Source organism: Geotrypetes seraphini, chromosome 3 (genome assembly GCF_902459505.1).
Source record: "Geotrypetes seraphini chromosome 3, aGeoSer1.1, whole genome shotgun sequence".
Lineage (NCBI taxonomy): Eukaryota > Metazoa > Chordata > Amphibia > Gymnophiona > Dermophiidae > Geotrypetes > Geotrypetes seraphini.
The window spans coordinates 90,733,801-90,753,594 of record NC_047086.1 but is presented as its reverse complement, the minus strand read 5'-3'; the positions used below and the strand labels follow the sequence as shown (position 1 = coordinate 90,753,594).

Here is a 19,794-nt window from a genome sequence, read left to right as displayed (position 1 = left end):
GGTGAATTCCCACCACAGAGCAATAAATGAGCATTAAAATATCTTTTTAAAGATGCTTTTAATATCTAAACTTTTTAAGAAAGGTTTCAAAATGTGCTATAGTGTAACCCCCCCTCTTGGTTTTTCCCTTTTTCTACCAAGATGAAAATTGTAACTTTTCCACTTTCCCTCCCGACTCATGTTTGTATTTTATGGAAGAATATTGTTAATATGTTAGTCTCTCTGTATTATACTCTATTTTTAATTTTGTTCATCGCTTAGTAATCCTAATAAGCGATTCATCAAATATACTAATAAACTTGAAACTTATTTCCTGTTCCTTTCCTATTAATTCCTAATCCCTGGTGCCTCTGGTGGTCTAAGTCACAAACACCCACCTAAACTCACCAGATAAGCACTGCAAACACATAACACAGACCCCTACACACTACCCCAGTGATCACCAACCCCCCCACCCCATAAAAATTTTATTCACAACTTTAAATTTCAGCCTCCAGACCATCATCACCTGGCCGCCTGGCATAGGAAAGCCTAGTTGTCCAGCACAGAGGCAGCTTAAGTCATCTTGGGGGTGGGTTAGGGACCCATAGAGAGGAGGACCCATGCCCATAAGCCCCTGTAATAACTGCATTGATACTTAAACATGTGCACTCCCCTATACACCCCCAAAACCCTTTTGTACTGGCATATAAGTGGCTCCTGCAGCCATAAGGGCTATTGGGGTGGTAGATAAGTGAGTCTAGGGGATTCTGGAGGTGGTTTGGGGGGCTCACCATCACCTATAAGGGAGCTGTAGTGAGGAGAAGCCATGGCACCCTTTTTGTGAAGTTCACAGCAGTGCCCTATAAGGTACCCCACTATTTAGGTGGCATATCTGGGTGTGCAATCCATCACTTTGCAGACCCCTCCCAAGTCCAACAGGGCTTGTTCTAGGCGTTTTGGACTTGGACAGAAAGTTGGACGGAAATGTGGTATAAAGATGGACGATTTAGCGGCTTGGATGATCAGATCGGCAGGACGTATAATTAGAGATTTTCAAAAGTAAAAAAAAGTTGGGCGTATCTTTAGAAAATGTGTCTTAGGCTCTTTTTAACTTTGGACAACTTGCGAGATGGACGTAAACGGACTTAGATGTCCCTTTCAATTATGCCCCTCCACATCTATTGAATCACTGTATTCTAATTCCAGAATTGTCCTTACATTCTAAAGCCAACTAGAACTAAAGCAAACATAAGTAATTCTATAAACCTACAACTTGAAGCAGCTGGTAAATGACTTTCTTCTCGATAGAGGCATATTTTTATTCTCTGTTTGATATACTGACCTATCATGAATTGCAGATTAAAATATATTCCTATCACTAATAACAGTTATGAAATGGTAAAAAAAGAAACATCTTTGTGCTTGCCATACATTCCACCTAATGAGCTGACTTCTTTATAAATAAATGACTGAAATGGTGTGGAAGACATGGATGAATTACTAAAAGAAATATTCCCAACTCCACCCATGCTGGTCTTCTGATAGCCACCTAATCTAAAACAAAAACTGGTGAAAGACATATTCCCAACACAAACTCACAAGGAAGAGAATGACACACATCCTGCAATGTACCTAACTACAAACTTTGCCAACACATTTCACACGACCCCATAGACATTCAGCATAGAGAGAATCTTTCACATGCTTATCTTCCAATGTGGTATATATCTTTCAATGCAAAAATGTAAAGCAGGGTGTTACATTGGAGAAACAAGCCAGATGCTAAAAATTAGGATTAATTTACACAGATATCATGTTAAAAACTGCAATGCCAAGCAGGATATCAGCTCTGTGGGAAAACACTTCAACAAATCAGAACATTGCAGCAATAATTTTATGGTGAGAATACTAAAAGGAAATTTTATAACAATCCAGAAATGTAAGACCTTTCAAATCAAAATGATAAAATATTTTGATACCCATAAAACAGGACTCAACAGGGATTTTGGTTTCCTATCGCATTACAGGCCATGAATTTTTACAATTTTATCTCTCCTTCTTGTCACCTGCCCAGGTCTCTGCCTCTCACCCACCCAGCCCCCTCCCTTTTTTTTCCTTTCACCTTACCCACCCCTCCCTCTTCCTGTGAGACTATCACTGAAATGGCAGCCGTCTACATTTGCTTATTTCTGGACTGAAGCAGGGATACCTTCAAAAGCTAATCAAACAATGCACTTAATCCAATAAAAGGTATTACCTTTATTCCTTTTGTTTTATTTATATTTAATTCTATATATTTATAAAGAAAAAAATCTGATGTATTTTTTCTTGGAATATATATAAATGTAAGTATGATAAGTCTTAAATGAAAGTATGATAAGTCTTAAATAGCTTGGAATAAAACAAACACTTCTTGAATTGTTAAGAGTTATAGAACTAAAAGCTTCACAGATTATTCAAGGTGTGCTAACATCCAACTATTGTGTGAATCTGAAACTCTTATTGCTTACATATTCTATGAAAAGATAAATCGGATTAAAAAATTAGCCCACTTCTGTGACTCAGCGGCAGTGCTATGCCCTGCTATGCAGTTTGATTCCTAGATCAAGTCCTTCGCACTTTAGGTTGGCTGGGGATCCTGCAGAGGTAGTGTTCATAGTCCACAGTGGAGTGGTAATGTAGAAAAAGGGTACAGTGCTAAGTATGCCTATCAGCACTATAAAAATAATAAACAGTAGTAGTAATTAGTATTATAAAAGTATTTGGGCTGAAATGTTCTATTGCTGCAATCCCTAGACCAGGAACAATGAAATAGTGTTTCTACGAAAGTAGAGGGGAAAATCTCCAGAATGAAAGTACGATACCAGAACCCAGCCCTTCTTTCAACTGAGCTAGAAGAGAAAGTAAGAACTTGAATAAATAAAACAAGTTTAAATATTAATCCATAATACCGATAAACTTGCAAAGCACAAAACATGCAGTAGTATAGATTTTGGATACCCAAAATGTGCTCAATAAATGAACAGCTATATTGTATAAAAAATATCCTTAATTATATCAAGAACACTAATTTTTCACAAGACAAACATAAGAGTGATTAGGAGAAAAAGATTAGGTTCTTACCTCAATAATCTTTCTTGTAGATGTGTCTAGTAGTCCTGAACCATAGGATTTTTTACATCTGAACCTGCAAATTGCTTGCAGAAAACTGTCAATTATCTTTTCAACTCCACCTCCTTCCTAGGGAGCTGCTCCTATCCCCTCAGTTCATACAAAAGCAATCAAGTAGCACTGTAATGAAAGACTTAACCAGGAGGGAAACGGGGTAGAATCTCCAACAGTACAATTCTGTTCTGCTCTATAACAAACATTACCAATAAACATAACATTCAAGCAGCTGCTATGAAACAGATAGAAAAACTTGTGCAACTAGCACTAATCTTATATAAAGCTCATAGCTATTTGCATGTCCCACTGTCCAGCAAACACTTGAAGCAGACTATATACTCTCGAAAGTGTTCCCTTATTTTTTATTTTTTTCTCAGCTCATCTGAAAACAGATCTGTCCAGCTCCAGACAGATTCTGAGGCAGAAGGCAGACGATAATTGCCCCATCTCGGACCCCAAAACATCTGTGGTCTACTGTCTGGTAAGGCCTTGGGACAATGGTCCATAGCATTTGCCATCAGGTCATCCAAACTCTTGCCAAATAGTAACTGTCCCTGAAAGGGGAGCTTGCTCAGCATGGCTTTAGAGGCAGAATCATCTGTCCACTATCTGATCCAGAGCATCCGTCGAGCGGAGACCCATAACTCCATCCGCAATATAATTCATCCCTGATAGGAGCAATTGGGAATCCTCGTCATCCTCTGAGTCTGAGGCTCGATATAGTCAGGTGTGACAAGCATGAGCCTCAAAGGAAGTGGCAGCTGCCACCTTAATCCCTAGGACCAAGGTTTCAAATTGTCTCTTAAGCAGCAAGTCCACTTTACGGTCCTGAAAATCCTTTAACATCATACTTCCTTCACTAGGCAAGGCTGTGCGTTTGATGACCTGTGCCACCAGCGAATCCCCTCTTGCTGAATAAACAGCTGCTGAAAATCCGGAGCCATCGGGTGAAGCTTGGCCATAGCCTTAGCTATCTGCAGGGACCCCACTGGAGACTCCCAGTAGTCAGTAACCAACTTTGGAGGCTGCACCTTCAAAAAGATATAAAAAGGATGGTCCAGAGCAGGGTTGCCCAATACGTTGATCGCGATCGACCGGTCGATCGGGAAGGCAACGCGAGTCGATCGCGGAGCCCATCCCGGGTTCCGTGATAGATTTGTGTTGCCGTCCCAATCAACCGGCCAACCAGCCTTCCTCTCCCCTAGGTTCACCACCGGTCATCACTTCACGCACACTCATTCTCACTGTGCCCTTCCTTGCCCGACTGCCAGAACCCGTCTTCCCTCTCTCGCTTTCTCCCATAGACACTCTTTGATAGACTGGGGGATGATGTCACTTCCTTTGGAAGAAGGCAGGAGGGAGGTCTAGGGAAGTCATGACCCTGGAGAGCTGAGCGCCGGCTGCCCCTGGCGGAATTGACAAGAGCCGCCAGACTGGAGAAAGGTGGTCGGGAACAGGAGGTGCTCTGCCCAAAAATGCTGGAGCTGCTGCTGCTGCTCTGATGTCTTGAGCCTGAAAATGGGAAGTTGAGATAGTTCCTATGGGGAGGGGGGCTATGCATTCTTGTAAGTGCCGTGCTGAAAGGAGACTGGAACGGCTCTTATGGAAGGATTTATAGACTGGCTTTTCTTTTCCTCGGCCCTGGGCGTCCGGAGATTTAGGCTTGCAGAAGCCTCGCGCTGACCAGCATTCCTCTCCCCAACGTCAATTCTGACATCGGAGAGGAATTTCTGGGCCAGCCAATCGCTGCCTGGCTGGCCCGGAACTTTCTCTCCGACATCAGAATTGAAGGGGAGCAGAATGCTGGTCAGCGCAAGGCTTCTGCAGGGAGAGCTTGGGGGCGGTGGCTTGGAGGCCTGTTCCCCGGTGGCGACGGAAAACCTAGTGGCTTCGGGGAGGGCAGGGAGACAGAAAGAAGGGAAACAGAAAGAAAGTGGGCATGGAGAGAGAGAGAGAGAGAAAGAAAGAACAGGAGGCAGGGAGAAAGAAAGAAAAAGTTGGGGGAGAGAATGAGGTCTGGAAGAGAGAAAGCATATAGGAGGCTGAAAGAAGGGAAGAAATATTGGATGCAGGAGTGGTCTGAAGTCAGAAGATGTCAGAAGAAGAAGTGCAGCCAGAGTGAAGTGAGAAGAAGTCAGAAGAAGAAAGTGCAACCAGAGACTCATGAAATCGCCAGACAACAGAAGTAGGAAAAATGATTTTATTTTCAATTTAGTGATCAAAATGTGTCCGTTTTGAGAATTTATATCTGCTGTCTATATTTTGCACTATGGTTCCCTTTTACTAAACCGCAATAGCGGTTTTTAGCGCAGGGAGCCTATGAGCGTCGAGAACAGCATGGGGCATTCAGCGCAATTCCCTGCGCTAAAAACTACTATGTGGTTTAGTAAAAAGGGAGGGGGTATATTTGACTATTTTTGTATGGTTGTTATTGAGGTGACATTACATAGAGTCATCTGCCTTGACCTCTTTGGAAAAAAACCAGAATATGAATGATAATTAACATTTTCTCTGCCTTTCAGTGTGCTTTGTGGTGGGGGGGGTTAATTTTATTGTAGGTGGATCATTTTGACTTGGTCATTTTAAAAGTAGCTCGCAAGCCCAAAAAGTGTGGGCACCCCTGGTCCAGAAGAAGGCTACTAAAATGGTGTGTGGTCTTCGTGATAAGGCGTATGGGACAGATTTAAAGGTCTCAATCTGTATACTTTGGAGGAAAGGCGGGAGAGGGGAGATTTGATAGACGTTTAAATACCTAAGTAATGTAAATGCACATGAGTCAAGTCTTTCATTTGAAAGAAAACTCTGCAATGAGAGGACATAGGATGAAGTTAAGAGGTGATAGGCTCTGGCGTAATCTAAGGAAATGCTTTTTACAGAAAGGGTGGTAGATGCGTGGAACAGTCTCCTGAAGAGGTGGTGGAGACAGAGACTGTCTTAATTCAAGAGGGCCTGGGATAGGCACGTGGGATCTCTCATAGAGAAAAAGAGATAATGGTTACTGCGGATGGGCAGACTAGATTGGCCATTTGGCCTTTATTTGCCATAATGTTTCTATGTTTGTGATGTCCAGATGCAAGGAAAAGCACACGATCAGAGCAACAGAACTCCTCATAACTGAGCACTGAGATGAGGAAGCTGGAGGAACTTCCAGTTTCAATTCTCTCACCAAAGCAGAAATAATGCCTGAGAGCATAGAGGCTTTGAAAAGTCAGCACACCATGGGGTCTTCCCCCTGGTCCAGATCCACTGCCACTTCTTGACCACCGCTCTCATGCAAAGAACTAAGCTCTGTAAGCAAAACTTCATCCTGCGACAACAGTGGTATGGAATCAGACTTTCCATCCTCCCAGCCTATGTCAGACTAAACATCCTGGTCCAAGGCTGTGTCCGCGACTGTTCAGGGCACAAGATGAAGGGAGTACTCCTGCATCACCATCTCTGGTACGATGCAAACAGATAGAGGGCCCTTAGCAGTTCAAATAGGCATGCCACATGAAGCTCACAAAACCTGGGGTGAAGCCTTGTACTGAGGGTCTTAAGGACCCTAGCAGGGACCTCTTGCCAGTCCTCCTTGGCTCTTTGGCCACTACTGGAAAGGGTCTATTTCCATAGGAATGCACCTCCTGCGGATCCCCAGCCCTGGAGGACTCAGAGGCTGAGCCCATGGCTTCCGCCCCTCCCTCGTGCACTACCCTGCACATGGGACATGGACGCTCTTCAGCTGGCCATCTAGTGCAAACCTGGTATGATATGGCAGTAGGAAGGCCTGAGGGGTCCATCCCTGTCAATTTTAAGCAAAATCAAGGGTTTTTGAGGCACATGGAGGCTTTAGAAAAAAAAAAAAAAGATTGTTTAAAATCCAAGATGGCTGCCACCATCAATATGAAGCTGTAATATTTGTGCCCCGTGGTGCCTACCTGCTTCAGCTTAGGAATTCAACTGGAACAAATGGAGAAAAACTTTGGCTCACAGCTTCCAGTCGGATCAAGGTCAGACTAAACCTCAAGCCCCGGAAAACTTTGTCACAAAGGGGATGGGGACCAGTCATTCAGCCCACTATTAATCCCGGTCAAACCGAGAAGGAGCCATACAGCCTGTGCTCAACTCCTGAATAAATCGGGGATGCGAGCAGCTATGCAAGGGATAGCCCCTGAGCTTCAAAAATACAAAAGCAGGCTGGCTAGCTAGGTGTCCCTGAGGGATGATTTTGCTAGCAGCAAACTTCTGCAACACTAGTCTGCGTCTTCATCCAGGCAGAGGTCCCAAACAAGTGGGAACCTCTGGACACCGAGCCTTTAATCGAACACTTAGAAAAATACCTGAAATAATAAAACTGCTAAACAGAAACACTTCTGAGCAACTTGCTTTCAGAAAGCAAACTGAGGGGAGAGGAGAAGCTCCCTGGGAAGAGGTGGAGTTGAAAAGATGATTGACAATTTTCTGCATGCCATTTGTGGGTTCAGATGCAAAACCCTACAATTCAAGACCACTAGACACACTGCACTAGAAAAGGTGCTTACAATTGGTGAAAAATATTACAGGTCTTACAGTCAAATACAGACAGTTTATACAGGTCCTTGTGCATGCAGTGTTGTCACAGATAAAACAAGGGAAAACAAGAAGCAGGCATGCACGTGCTGCTATCTGAATCATATGGATATCGTGACCAAGCTACGAGATTATTATTTGAGAAATCCATCATAACCTGATCACTGTACCCCTACAACCAGACAAACTCCTCCAGAGGTAAGAGAAAAGGCATGCTCATGACCACAAGGCAACATTTAATACTCAACATACTCTGTAAACATTTCAACTTATTCTTCTTTCCTGGAACAAATCAAGTGAGAAAAACAGAAGCTTTATAACATTTCATGGCTGAATCCTCAGTGCCTAAAGATCTCCTGTATTCGCTCCATAATTCTCTGTGTAGTTTGATGCCTTAATACCTAGTGAAAACATTCTACTAATTAATTTCTTGCCATCTTATAACATGGCTATAAATAATCATGTGTCAATATTTTGTTTTTTACCGTTACCTAAGTTACAGCCACAAACTAGCTACGTCTTTCTAAATATGAGTCAGAAGTAAGGGGGACAGGTTATACAACCACACTCAAAGCAGGTTATATACAGGTACTTCAAGCATTTTCCCTATCTGTCCCGGTGGGCTCACAATCTCATGTACCTGTGGCAGTGGAGGGTTACAGGGAGTTTGACCCACAACAAAGCAAGGATGGTGAAGACGGAAAGTGAGGTGATATACAATCTTGCAACAAAATGGATCCTCACTCTGTAGGGAAATTCTTTCCAGAGCTGAAACTCTTCTTTATCATAAATCCAGAAATCCAGACAGGACACACAGTGATTCTTAATCTTTTTCTTTATTATTCTTAGAAACTGCTTGCCCCAACATTATGGCCCACAACCTCAGGGGGCCAAGGCTGTAGCTCTAACCACTATGCCACACACTCTTCCTAAAGTTTAAGGGATTTGTCCCTGTTATTTGTACCAAAGCAGGGTATGTAAATTTAGTGCAGTTTATGCACTTTTGAAGTACAAAATTACTAAAACACAATTTGAGATCATATGTAAATGCAGATGTAAAATGTTGCATTTTGTAAATCAGAATGAAACTGAAAATAGTAGGGTCACTTCAGTGGTTCTTTATGGATTTTATTTTTCATTTCATTTGTACTTAATTATTTTATAAAATTAGGGGTCCTTTTACTAAGCTGCAGGGTTTTTTGTTTTGATTTTTACATTCAAACAGTCTTTGTCTCCACCACCTCTTCACAGTTAAAAGTGGCCCTGGCACGCACTTACATGGGTTTTTCCTGTGTATTATGGCCATTTTTACCACAGCCACAAAATAGCTGATTTTCTATTTTTTCTATTAGCCATTAGCAAGCAATCATTAAAAAGAATTAGTTCAAGAGCATTTACCAACACCTATTTTGAAGGTGGTAAGAGCTCACTTAGCAATCCTGTACTAACCAGTTAGTACATTGTAATGCAGACCTACGAGTAGTGCATGCCATTTTAAGTTGCAGTAGTATTTACCACAGCTTAATAAAAGGATCCCTTAATTTTTTATGAAACCTTTGACTGCTGAACAGTTAGGGGCTCATAATAAAAAAAAAAAAGTCTACAAAGTGGTCTAAATGGGTACCCATAACCAAAGCTGGTTTTAGATGGATCTAAAACCAGGTTAGGCCTTTCCCCTGCCTCTAAGCACATAGAGTGAAAAGAGGCATTTTTAGAGGAGGGGAAAGGGATGGAGGTGGGCGGGAGGTGGGCCAACCTAGACATAGATAGCCAATCTCTCCTGCCGCGATCCCCCCCCCCCCCCGTCAAGATCGGGCAGGAGGGAGCTCAACCCCTCCTGGCCCAACGCAGCCCCGCAATCGGCTCAGGCAGGAGGGAGCCCAAGCCCTCCATGGGCTGGGTTGAGCCCATGTGTCTAAGGCCCCGCCCACAGGAGGGTCCTAAGGCAACTGGGCCAATTCCGGTTGGCCCAGGCACCGAAGGTCCCTTCTGTGGGCGGTGTTTGAGGAACCTGGGCCAATCAGGACTTAAGGCCCATTCTGTGGATGGTGACCCTGCTGGACAGGCCCCTTCAAACTCCTCTCTTTACCAATGATATAATATTTACTGTCAGTGAAAAATTGCTTTAATTTTTCTATATCATTATTGATATAATTATTCAATGTAAAACACCATCTAGAATATTTAACATTGTTTTTTACCACAATGTTCTTCTCCTTTCGGGCCTTCTTTTTCGGGGGAGTGGTGGATACGTGTTGTATTTCCCCATCCGAGCTGTCTTCAAGTTGCTCCAAGCATTCAAGGTCAATCGGAGTCAGGTCGGGTGTTGAAATCATCCGGAATTGGGACCCATCTGTCCAGCCAACTTTTTTAAGGTGCAGGAGGGGGTGTCGGTATAGGGGGTAGTGTCACGGGGATCGCGGGGTCGACGGGTGGGGGGGCCGATCAGCGGCTAGGGGGGGCAATCGTGGAGGGGGGCATTGTGGGCAGGAGGGCCTAGGATCCCTCCTGCCCGTATCTTAATGGGGGTGGGGGTTTCGCCAGGGCAGGAGGGCTTGGGCTCTCTCCTGCCCAGATCGAGTTGGGGGGGTGGTCGCTGGGGCAGGAGGGGTTGGGCTCCCTCCTGCCCGAGCCGATCGCGGGGCTGCGTCAGGACAGGAGGGGTTGAGCTCCTTCCTGCCCGATCTTGTTTGGGGTGGGGAGGTGATGGATCGCAGCAGGAGAGATTGGCTAACTCTCCTGCCGTGATAGCGGTTGACGGCACTTCAGGATCGTTATCGCGGCAGGGGAGCTGAGCCATAGTTGCTGGGGGTTGGGGGGTGGATTCTGTAACCGGTGTTCTTTTTGACAGACACCGGTTACAGAATTCAGCTTTTAGGCGAAGGACTGGCTCCTTCTTCGCCTAAAAACTCTTGTATTGGGCGTTTGGGACTTAGGCTTTTTTTTTGGTTAGTGTAGACGTAGTGGTGGTCTGGGCTTTTAAACAGCTAAACGTAGAGGCATGCCATTATTTTAAAGAAAAACCCTCCTTTTGGACATTTCTTTTGAGAATGGACATTTTCCCTGCTTCTACTTTCAGCCTAGGCCAGTGGTATGTAAAGCCATTAGTCAAAAGAGCCAAAGATCAGCAGTACAATGATTAAGATTTCTTTTGATAGCCAAATTTCTTTTCAAGAACTATATTTTTAGGAGTTGGTTTAAACTAGCTACTAACATTAAATAAAACCAGTTTATCATCATAATAATAATCTTATTTATTGATAAAAAAAAATCTTTTTCTACCTTTTGTTGTTTCTGCTTTAATCATCTTGTCTTCAATCACTTCTTTCTAGCCAGCATCTCTCCTCTCTCTGTCTTCCATGCAGCATCAGTCCCTTCCATGTTTGCTCTCTCTCTGCCCCTGCCATCCACTGTCCGCCCTCTCCCCATTCCATATGGCATCTTCCTTCTTTCTATGCTCTTTCCATAAACTGTCTATCTTGTGCCCCTTCTCTCCTTTGTACATGATTCATTTCAGCTCTGCCATCTCTCCATTTTTCTCTGTCACCACCCCCTCCCCTATGCTCTGGCATCTCTCTTTTCTCCTTTCCTTCCCACCCCATGGTCTGGCATCTGTCTCCTTCCCTTCCCTGATTCCCTGGCATCTTTCTCCTTTCCTCTCATCTCTCCCTCCCCATCCATGCTCTGATATCTCCTCCTTCCTTTTCCCTTGGTCTGGCATACCTTTCTCCTTCCCTCCATCTCTTGGCATATCTCCCTCTCTTCCCCCATGCCCTGGCATGTCTTCCTCCCTCCCTCTCTTCCCTCTATGCCCTGGCATCTCTTCCTCCCTCTCTCTCTTCATTCCATGCCCTGGCATCTCTTCCTCCCTCCCTTCCCTCCAAGTCCTAGCATCTCCTTTCATTCATTCCTTTCCTTCCAGTTGGGTGTAGCAATTCTCTCCCCCTCTGCTCCCTTTCCTCCTTCTAACACCCCATCCCTGGTCGGCAGTGCAGCCCCTAAGCGGGTGCTCCAAGGCCTGGCATCATGAACTTCTTCAGGCAGCAACAGCATTCACAATTTGCTGCCGTTGCCGGCTTCGGGCCTTCTCTGTTGGGTCCTGCCTTCATGGAAGCAGGAAGTAGGCAGGACTCAGCAGAGAGGAATGCCCGAAGTCAGCAACAGCAGCTAATTGTAAATGCTGTTGCTGCCTGAAGAGTTAAAGATGCCAACCCTTGGAGCACCCAGGGCAGACTGCTTCTCTCCCTGTAGACGGGGCTCCTCCGCAAGACGACCGACAAAATTTCCTCCAGCACTCGTCGGCAGCCGCAACACTCTAAACAGGCTGCTTTGCAGTTCGCAGCCTTCTGTAAATGATTCCCTCTGCCGCGTCACTGAAGTCATCAGTGATTCAGCAGAAGGAATCACCTGCAGAAGGCCGCGAACTGCAAAGCAGCCTGTTTAGAGTACTGCGGTTGCCGACGAGTGCTGGAGGGAGGTTTCTAAGTCTTCTCGCAGTGGGAGGGTCAACGGGGAGGACCTGGAGTGATGACGCTAGGGGAGGGCGGGGTGATGACTGCTGCAATCCGGCCCTGATGGCTGCCCCGAAGCTTTCCCTCTGTGGCAATCTGCCCTGTCAGAAACGGAAAGTTGCAGCAGAGGGAAAACTTTGGTGCAGCCGTCGGCAGCTTGTGAGAACAGCTGCTGTGTCGGGGCACTTCTGCTACTGGCAGAGCCGCACTCAAGTGGCTAAAGAGTCACATGCGGCTCACGAGCTGCAGTTTGCCGACCACTGGCCTAGGCCAATAAGGGACTTAGACTTTTTTTTTAATTATTTCCCTCTTACTTTTTAAACAAGGTCACTCATAGGTTTATATGAAAAGGTTCTGATTTTTAAGTTGTTGCAAATCCAGTCCAGGGACTTTACATGTAAAATCATTTTCCACTTTATTCTATAAAATTGCTTAGACTTTTTTTTTCTCTATAGAACTGTCTATACAATTTTAATCTTATTTTAAAAATCAATTTAAATAAAACAGCAGAGGAACATCCAAGATTTAAAACATACATTGAGGTCCTTTTACTAAGGTGCATTAACAGATTTAGCTTGCACTAACAATTAGCATGTGCTAAATCCTAAGAAGCCCATTCTATACCTATGGCCTTCTTAGCATTAAGTGTGCACTAAGGGTAAGATTCTCAAATGTTTGTGGTAAAATCCAATGGGATGCTATCGTAGCCGCTACTGTAACAATTTCAAAAAAGCAAGTCTTTCTTATAAGAAACACACATGCAAATGAAGTTGGCAGAGGGTCACTAAATTTGCATGTGCTGATCGCTGGTGATAATGATCGGCACATGTGCAGAATAAATGCACAAATTTTTAAAAAAAGATCCCAAATTTAAGATCGGCAGGATGGATGCCCACTCCTTCCCACCACTGACGTCAAACAAACCCTCCCCCTGGGCCTTCCCATCCCCAGTGCATCCTGAAATGTGCTGGGGAGGGGCCTAAGGCTCTGATTGGCCCAGGATGCTTAAGGCCCCTCCAATGTGGCAGTGGTGGGAGGGAGTGGGCATCCATCCCGCTGCCTGGGGGTGTCGAGGGAAGGTTGCTTGACGGTAGAAGCGGGAGGGAGGGGGCATCTCTCCCACTGCTGGGGGGAGAGGGGGTTGCTTGATAGCAGCAAAATTTTCTGGCAGGTCTGAACTGTCAAGCCTTAATTTTCTGTCAATGCCTGAGCCAATCAGCGCTCAGGCACTGACCAAAAATGTAAGGCTAGGACAGCTCAGACTACCCAGAAAATTTTGCTTGCAAATGTAGGACAGCAAGATTAGGGAATCACTTGGTGGTAATAGAGAATCGCCTGGTGTGCTCATTTAAATATTAATCACCTCATTGTAATACATTTGCACGGCAGTGTTTGATACTGCTAGAAAGCCTGTAAAAGACCACGGTAAGCCATTTTGATAATCCACCCTAAAATGCATGAACGCTAAACCGGCTGAAACCAGTTTAGCAGCCACATTAACGTTTAGAGAATAAAGGAGCCCATTGTCTCTGGTTTTAGCAAATGAAGACTACTGTACTTGTTTTTAACACTTGTGGCCTGCCAGCTGAATACCCCACAAACACAAAAATAAAACAAATATACAATGTGCAAAATCCATTAAAGAAACATCATCCAATCTTTAAATCCTAAATATGCCAACTCTCTGCCATGGCATGACAATGTTTAGTTTTGGGCTCATTTTCAAAAGAGAAAGTGGCATTTAAATTTTTTTTTTTTTTTTTTGCTAAAAACGTCCAAATCATTTTCAAAATCCGAATTTTCTAAGTTGTTCATCTAAATTGCAAGTGGGCATTCTGAAAGTGTTTTGGGCAGGCCTAGGACTTGGACAATTTGTAGTGATAATCAAATATTTAACAAAATGTCCAGGGTACCATTTAGACATTTGAGACTAGACCTGTTTTAAAAATGAATAAGGGCCAAAAAAGGTGCCTGAACTGACCAGATGACCACTGGAGGGATTAAGGCATGACCCCCCCCTTAATCCCTGAGTGGTCACTGATCCCCCTCCCACCACCCAAACATGTGAAAGAAACAGTACATTCTAGTCTGTATTATAGCTTCAAGTGGTCATACAGTCAGCTCAGCAGAGCAGAGGAACACTCTAAGGGGTACTGCAGTGAACATTACATTAAAAAGTTCCAGGTACACATGTCACTATAAATTGCTTATATTACTACTATATTATATTATAAGCCTTCCAAAACACACCCAAAACCTGCATAAAGTTGACACCTGAAAGCATAAGAGCTATTGTTGTGCTGTACAGATGGGTACAATAAATTTTGGGTAGGTTTTGGAGGGCTCACCATACAATATAAGCAGGTTATAGTGACATGTGATATTCACTGCATTACCCCCTAGAGTGCCCCTCTGTTCTGCTGAGCTGTCTGTGTAGCTAGTTTGCTAAGAACGCTAGTTCCTTCTACGTCCCAATGGCCTGTTTTTGCGGTTTTCTTTTGGAAGCTTGTTTTCAAAAATGGTCAAAAAAGATGGATGAACTAAGGGCAAGTACAACTAGAAATGGTCATTTTCAAAAATAAAAGTTAGATGTTTTACTGTTTTTAAAAAAATGGTCATTTTCTCTACTGGATTTTTGGACGCTGTTCCCAAATGTCCGACATATCGAAAATGTAAGCAATAAGTAATTACCAACAATTTAAAAATGTATTTTAAGTTCTGTGTGTGAACATCACAGATTATAAATCACCAACACAGCAAGGAATTAAAAAAGCTGCACTCAATGACCTTACCTCCATTAGCCAGTAAGTTCTCTTGAACTTTGTCTTTGGAATCTTCCATAACTTCTCCTATATACTGTGCAATTTTCTTTATTACGCTTAGATACAAAAGAAAAACTTGTTTAATGGCCAGAAGGTACTTTAAAAAACTAATCAAAAAAAGGGTGCTCTAAAATGATAACCTAATGAGCATATGTACTTATTACAAACATGGTGCAATTATACGTTGTGACTCAGGCGATCTAAAAACAGGTATAAGTGCCCAGAAGGTATCCAAATTGACCAGATAACCACTGCACGGACAAAGTACAGACCCCCACACACTCCCCCAGTGATCACTGACCCCCTCACACCGCTATAAAGATTGGAATAAAAATGTACATATCTGTCTCTGGGACATCAGCACCTAGCGTAGGAAAGCCTAGTAGAGCTGCACAGAGGTGGCTTACGTAGTCTGGGGTGTAGGCTAGTGAACCATAGAGAGGAGGACCCAGGCCCATAAGCCACTCTAGCCACTGCATTCATGGTGGAAAATATGAGCCCGCCAAAAACCCCCAAAACCCTACTGTACTGCCATATAGGTGGCACCTGCAGACATAAGGGCTATTGGGGGTTGTAGACAGGTGGGTATAGTGGGTTTGGGGGGTGTTTTAGGGGGCTCATCATGACCTGCAAGGGAGTTGTGGTGAGATGTTTATGTGACACCCTTTTTATGAAATTCACAGCAGTGCCCTGTAAGGTGTCCCACTGCTCTGTTGTCATGTCTGGGTGACCAGTCCATCACTTTGCTGGTCCTTCCCACATTCTGGGCATTTGGGACTTGGATAATTTTTTGGATGAGAACATGGTATAAAGATAGACGACTTGGCAGCAAATGGCTGGACGTATAGTTGACGATTTTCGGGGAAAAAAATATTTTGGACATATTTTTCGAGAATGGACTTTAGACATTGCCAAATTTGGGCGACTAGTGCCCTATGCCCAAAATAGACTTAGATTATTTTTTTTTTATTATGCCCCTCCATGGACATAGACACTGTTTGCCCTGGATCGGCAGCATGGAATACTGCTTCTATTCCTACTAATTGGGGTTTTGCCAGGTATTTGTGAGTTGGATTGGTCTCTGTGAAGACGGGATAATGGGCTGGATGGACCATTAGTCTGACCCAGTAAGGCTATTCTTATGTTATGTTCTCTATCATCCTCCCACCCCCATTTGTAGGTCCAGCATATGTTCCTCCCTTTCTACCCTCCTTTCTGGTCAGGGTCACTTTCTCTATAGCTAGCCCCAAAAACCAAACCACCAGAACTTCAATTCCTCCCCCCACCCAATTTTCCCCATAGACTACTATAGGCTGTACTCAGTGTAGAGGTCTGCACGGGAACGGGGATCGCGGGAATCCCCCCCCTAACCCACAGGAATCCCACGGGGACCCCCCTCTGGCCCACGGGACTCCCACGGGGACCACCCTCTAGCCAACGGGACTCCCACAGGGATGGAAGGCTTTTGAAGCAGGGTTCGCCAATATAATATAATGGACATGTCAGCCTTAGTAAAAGAGGGATTTATAAGTTAATTACCTGAATAGAAAACAAAAAAAGGGTTCCACCAAAGAGATTCCACAAGGAAAACAGCAGCGCAAAAACAAAAGAAACTGTGGAATTGATGATCCTGTCAGAAGTAATTGCTGCTTTTTATGGGGACGGGCAGGGATGGAGGTAATTCCTTGTGGGGATGGGTGGGGATGGAGAGGATCCTGACGGGGACGGGTGGGGATGAAGAGATGGGTGGGATCCTGGCGGGGATGGGTGGGGATGGGTGGGATTTCTGTCCCCGCGCAACTCTCTATCTAAGTTCTATACTGCTGTTGTACTGGTGCTTTTATCTATCTTAGTTCTTTTTGCAGCTGGGATCTGTAAAAGATTTCTGCCTCTTTAGTGTCCACAAAGCTGCAGTTTTCTGGCTGCCAATCAGACCAAAATCGGACTGAAACCTCAGACCCCTACAAATCCATGTTTTGCGATGCAGGAGGGAAACACGGCTAGCACCTGCTAAAAGCCCTTCCTGGACCACCAGAGGCCTAAACAGCCTGCGCTCAAGTGCCTGATAAATCAGGGCGAGCCTAGCTTCCAGGGGAATGGTCCCCGAGCTCCACAAATTAAAATGCAGGTTAGCTAATCAGATAGCTAAAAGAGTTGCCCTGTTAGCTGCAGAATTCTGCTCAGCAAATCTGCATCTTCTTCCTGGCAGAGATGTCCCAGAGCTATGGGGGTCCTCTTGAACACCGAAAGTCTCATGATTTGGAAAGAATCCCAAATATAATAAAGTACATTCAAAGCAGATAAGAAAGACACCTTTTCAACTAACTTACAGAAGGAAAAACTGAGACAATTCACAGCCCACTGAGGGTGGAGACAGAGCTGAAAGATGTGAGTGACATCCTTCTGAGGATTAAACCCAATTGTTAAGACTCAAGGAGGTTTTTTTTAAAATAATGGCCTGCCTCTAAGTTCAGCTGTTTAAACGCCCAGACCACCACTACATCTACACTTACCACATATAATGAACCAAAAAAAAGCCTAAGTCCCAAACGCCCAACACAAGAGCTTTTAGGCGAAGGAGGAGCCAGTCCTTTGCCTAAAAGCTAGATTCTGCAACTGGTGTCTGTAAAAAAGAACACTGGTTACAGAATCCACCCCACCCCCACCCATGCAACAATGGCGGCAGGAAAGATGGCTCATTTCCCCTGCCACGATAATGATCCCGAAGTGCCATCAACCACGGCACTTTGGATCGCTATCATGGCAGGATTGATAGCCAATCTCTCCTGCCGCGATCTATCACCCCCCAACATGACCGGGGCAGGAGGGAGCCCAAGCCCTCCTGCCCAAAGAACCGCCACCCTCCCCGACACGATCAGGACTGGAGAGAGCCCAAACCCTCCTGCCCAGCAACCCCCCTCCCCCCACTCGATCAGGGCAGGAGGGATGCCAAGCCCTCCTGCCCCAGTGAAACCCCCTATCCCCCACCCCCACTAAAATACAGGCAGGAGGGATCCTAGGCCCTCTTGTCCTCGACGCAGTCCCCTCCCACGATCGCCCCTGAACTCCCAATCGGCCCCCCCCACCCGCCATGACACACACCCTTGCCAACCCCTCGACACCCTGAAAACCAGTTGGATGGACAGTACCTGAAAACCAGTTGGATGGACAGACGAGTCCCAAGCCCATCCATCTGGCAGGCCCGCCATCCGTCGAATGATGGCCTTAGGGCCTGATTGGCCCAGGCACCTCAAACCCCACCTACAGGTGGGGCCTGAGGTGCCTGGGCCAACTGGAATTGGCCCAGTAGCCTTAGGCCCCTCCTTGTGATGAGTAGTACACCAAGCAGAAAATCTAGTCCATTTCTGGGTGTAACACTGCCTAGTGGATGGCTTCCTGTAAGCCTCTAGAATGTCCTATACAGATTGAGAGAACTGTAGAGTGGCAGTTAGGTTGAGAGGAGCCAAGCTGTTAGTTCTAAAGACTGCAGGTTGGGATGAAGTAGAGATCCTTGACTCTGTGTAAGCAGAGAGGGAAATACTGGTATAAGGAGAGGTTCCCTGCTGTTGAGTTGAAGTAGAAGGTAGAACCAAGGTTGTCTGGGCCACCGAGGAGCTATAAGAATCATGGTGGCATGCTCCTTCTTGAGTTTGACAAGAGTCTTGAGAATCAGAGGGAATGGAGGGAACACATAGAGAAACTGATTTGTCCATTCCAGAAGGAAAGCATCTGCCTCAAGGCGGTGAGGAGAGTATATCCTGGAGCAGAATTGAAGCAGCTTGTTGTTGTGGGGAGACTCTCTGAGGTCTGAGGCGTTCCCCATTGAGCAAAAATGTAATGAAGAGGCGAGGAATTGAGTGTCCATTCGTGAGGTTGTAAAAGATGACTCAATTTGTTCGCCAGACAGTTTTGCTCTGAGGAAGGTGTTGTGAAGGATTGCCCAATTCCAAAGCTTTAGAGCTTCCTGACAAAGAGGGAGAGATCCTGTTACTCCCTGCTTGTTGACATAGTACATGGCGACTTGGTTGTCTGTTCAAATGAGGACTACCTGGTCGTGAAGAAGATGTTGAAAAGCTTTGACGATCCATGCTGGACCAATGGCCTTGAGTACAGAGACCATTGAGATGAGGAATTTGTCATGAGAACCTTCTGATGAGGGGGTGTGTGAAATAACAAACCTCTGGAAAGACTGGAAGAGAGCATCCACCAGTGGAGAGACTGTCTCAACGAAGGAGTCACTGTAATGTGTGAGTGAGTGGATTGCAAACTTGCTGTCACTGAGATGCCAGGGTCCACTGAGGAATTCTGAGGTAAAGTCTGGCAAAAGGAGTCACATGAACTGTAGAGGCCATGTGTCCGAGAAGAACCAGCATCTGCCTTGCTGAGAGTTACTCGAGGGAAGACACTCTTTGACAAAGATGAATGAGAGCCTCTTGACGTGGTTGAGGCAGGAATGCTCTGAGTTGAACAGTGTCCAGGTTTGCTCCAATAAACTATAGAGTTTGGGAGGGATACAACTGGGACTTTGGAAAATTGATTTTGAACTCAAGACTTTGGAGAAACACTATAGTCCATTGGGTCACTACAATAACCTCCTATTGAGAAGATGCTTTGATGAGCCAGTCATCCAGATATGGAAAGACTTGAAGATCCTGCATCCCCAGGGCTGCAGCAACCACCACCAGGCATTTGGTGAAGACTCTGGGGGATGAGGCGAGTCCGAAAGGAAGGACTCGGTACTGCAGATGAAGATTCCCAACCCG

General features: G+C 45.0%; 1 protein-coding gene across 1 annotated transcript in view; it reads right to left on the bottom strand.

The window, feature by feature from the left end:
- The window catches only part of ATP6V1C2 (ATPase H+ transporting V1 subunit C2), a 112,663-nt gene that overhangs the window by 87,018 nt on the left and 5,851 nt on the right, over nucleotides 1-19,794 (bottom strand). Inside the window, exon 4 of the mRNA XM_033939205.1 lies at nucleotides 15,002-15,087. Within this exon, the coding sequence (XP_033795096.1) occupies nucleotides 15,002-15,087 (86 nt within the window). The remainder of the gene's footprint in view (nucleotides 1-15,001; nucleotides 15,088-19,794) is intronic.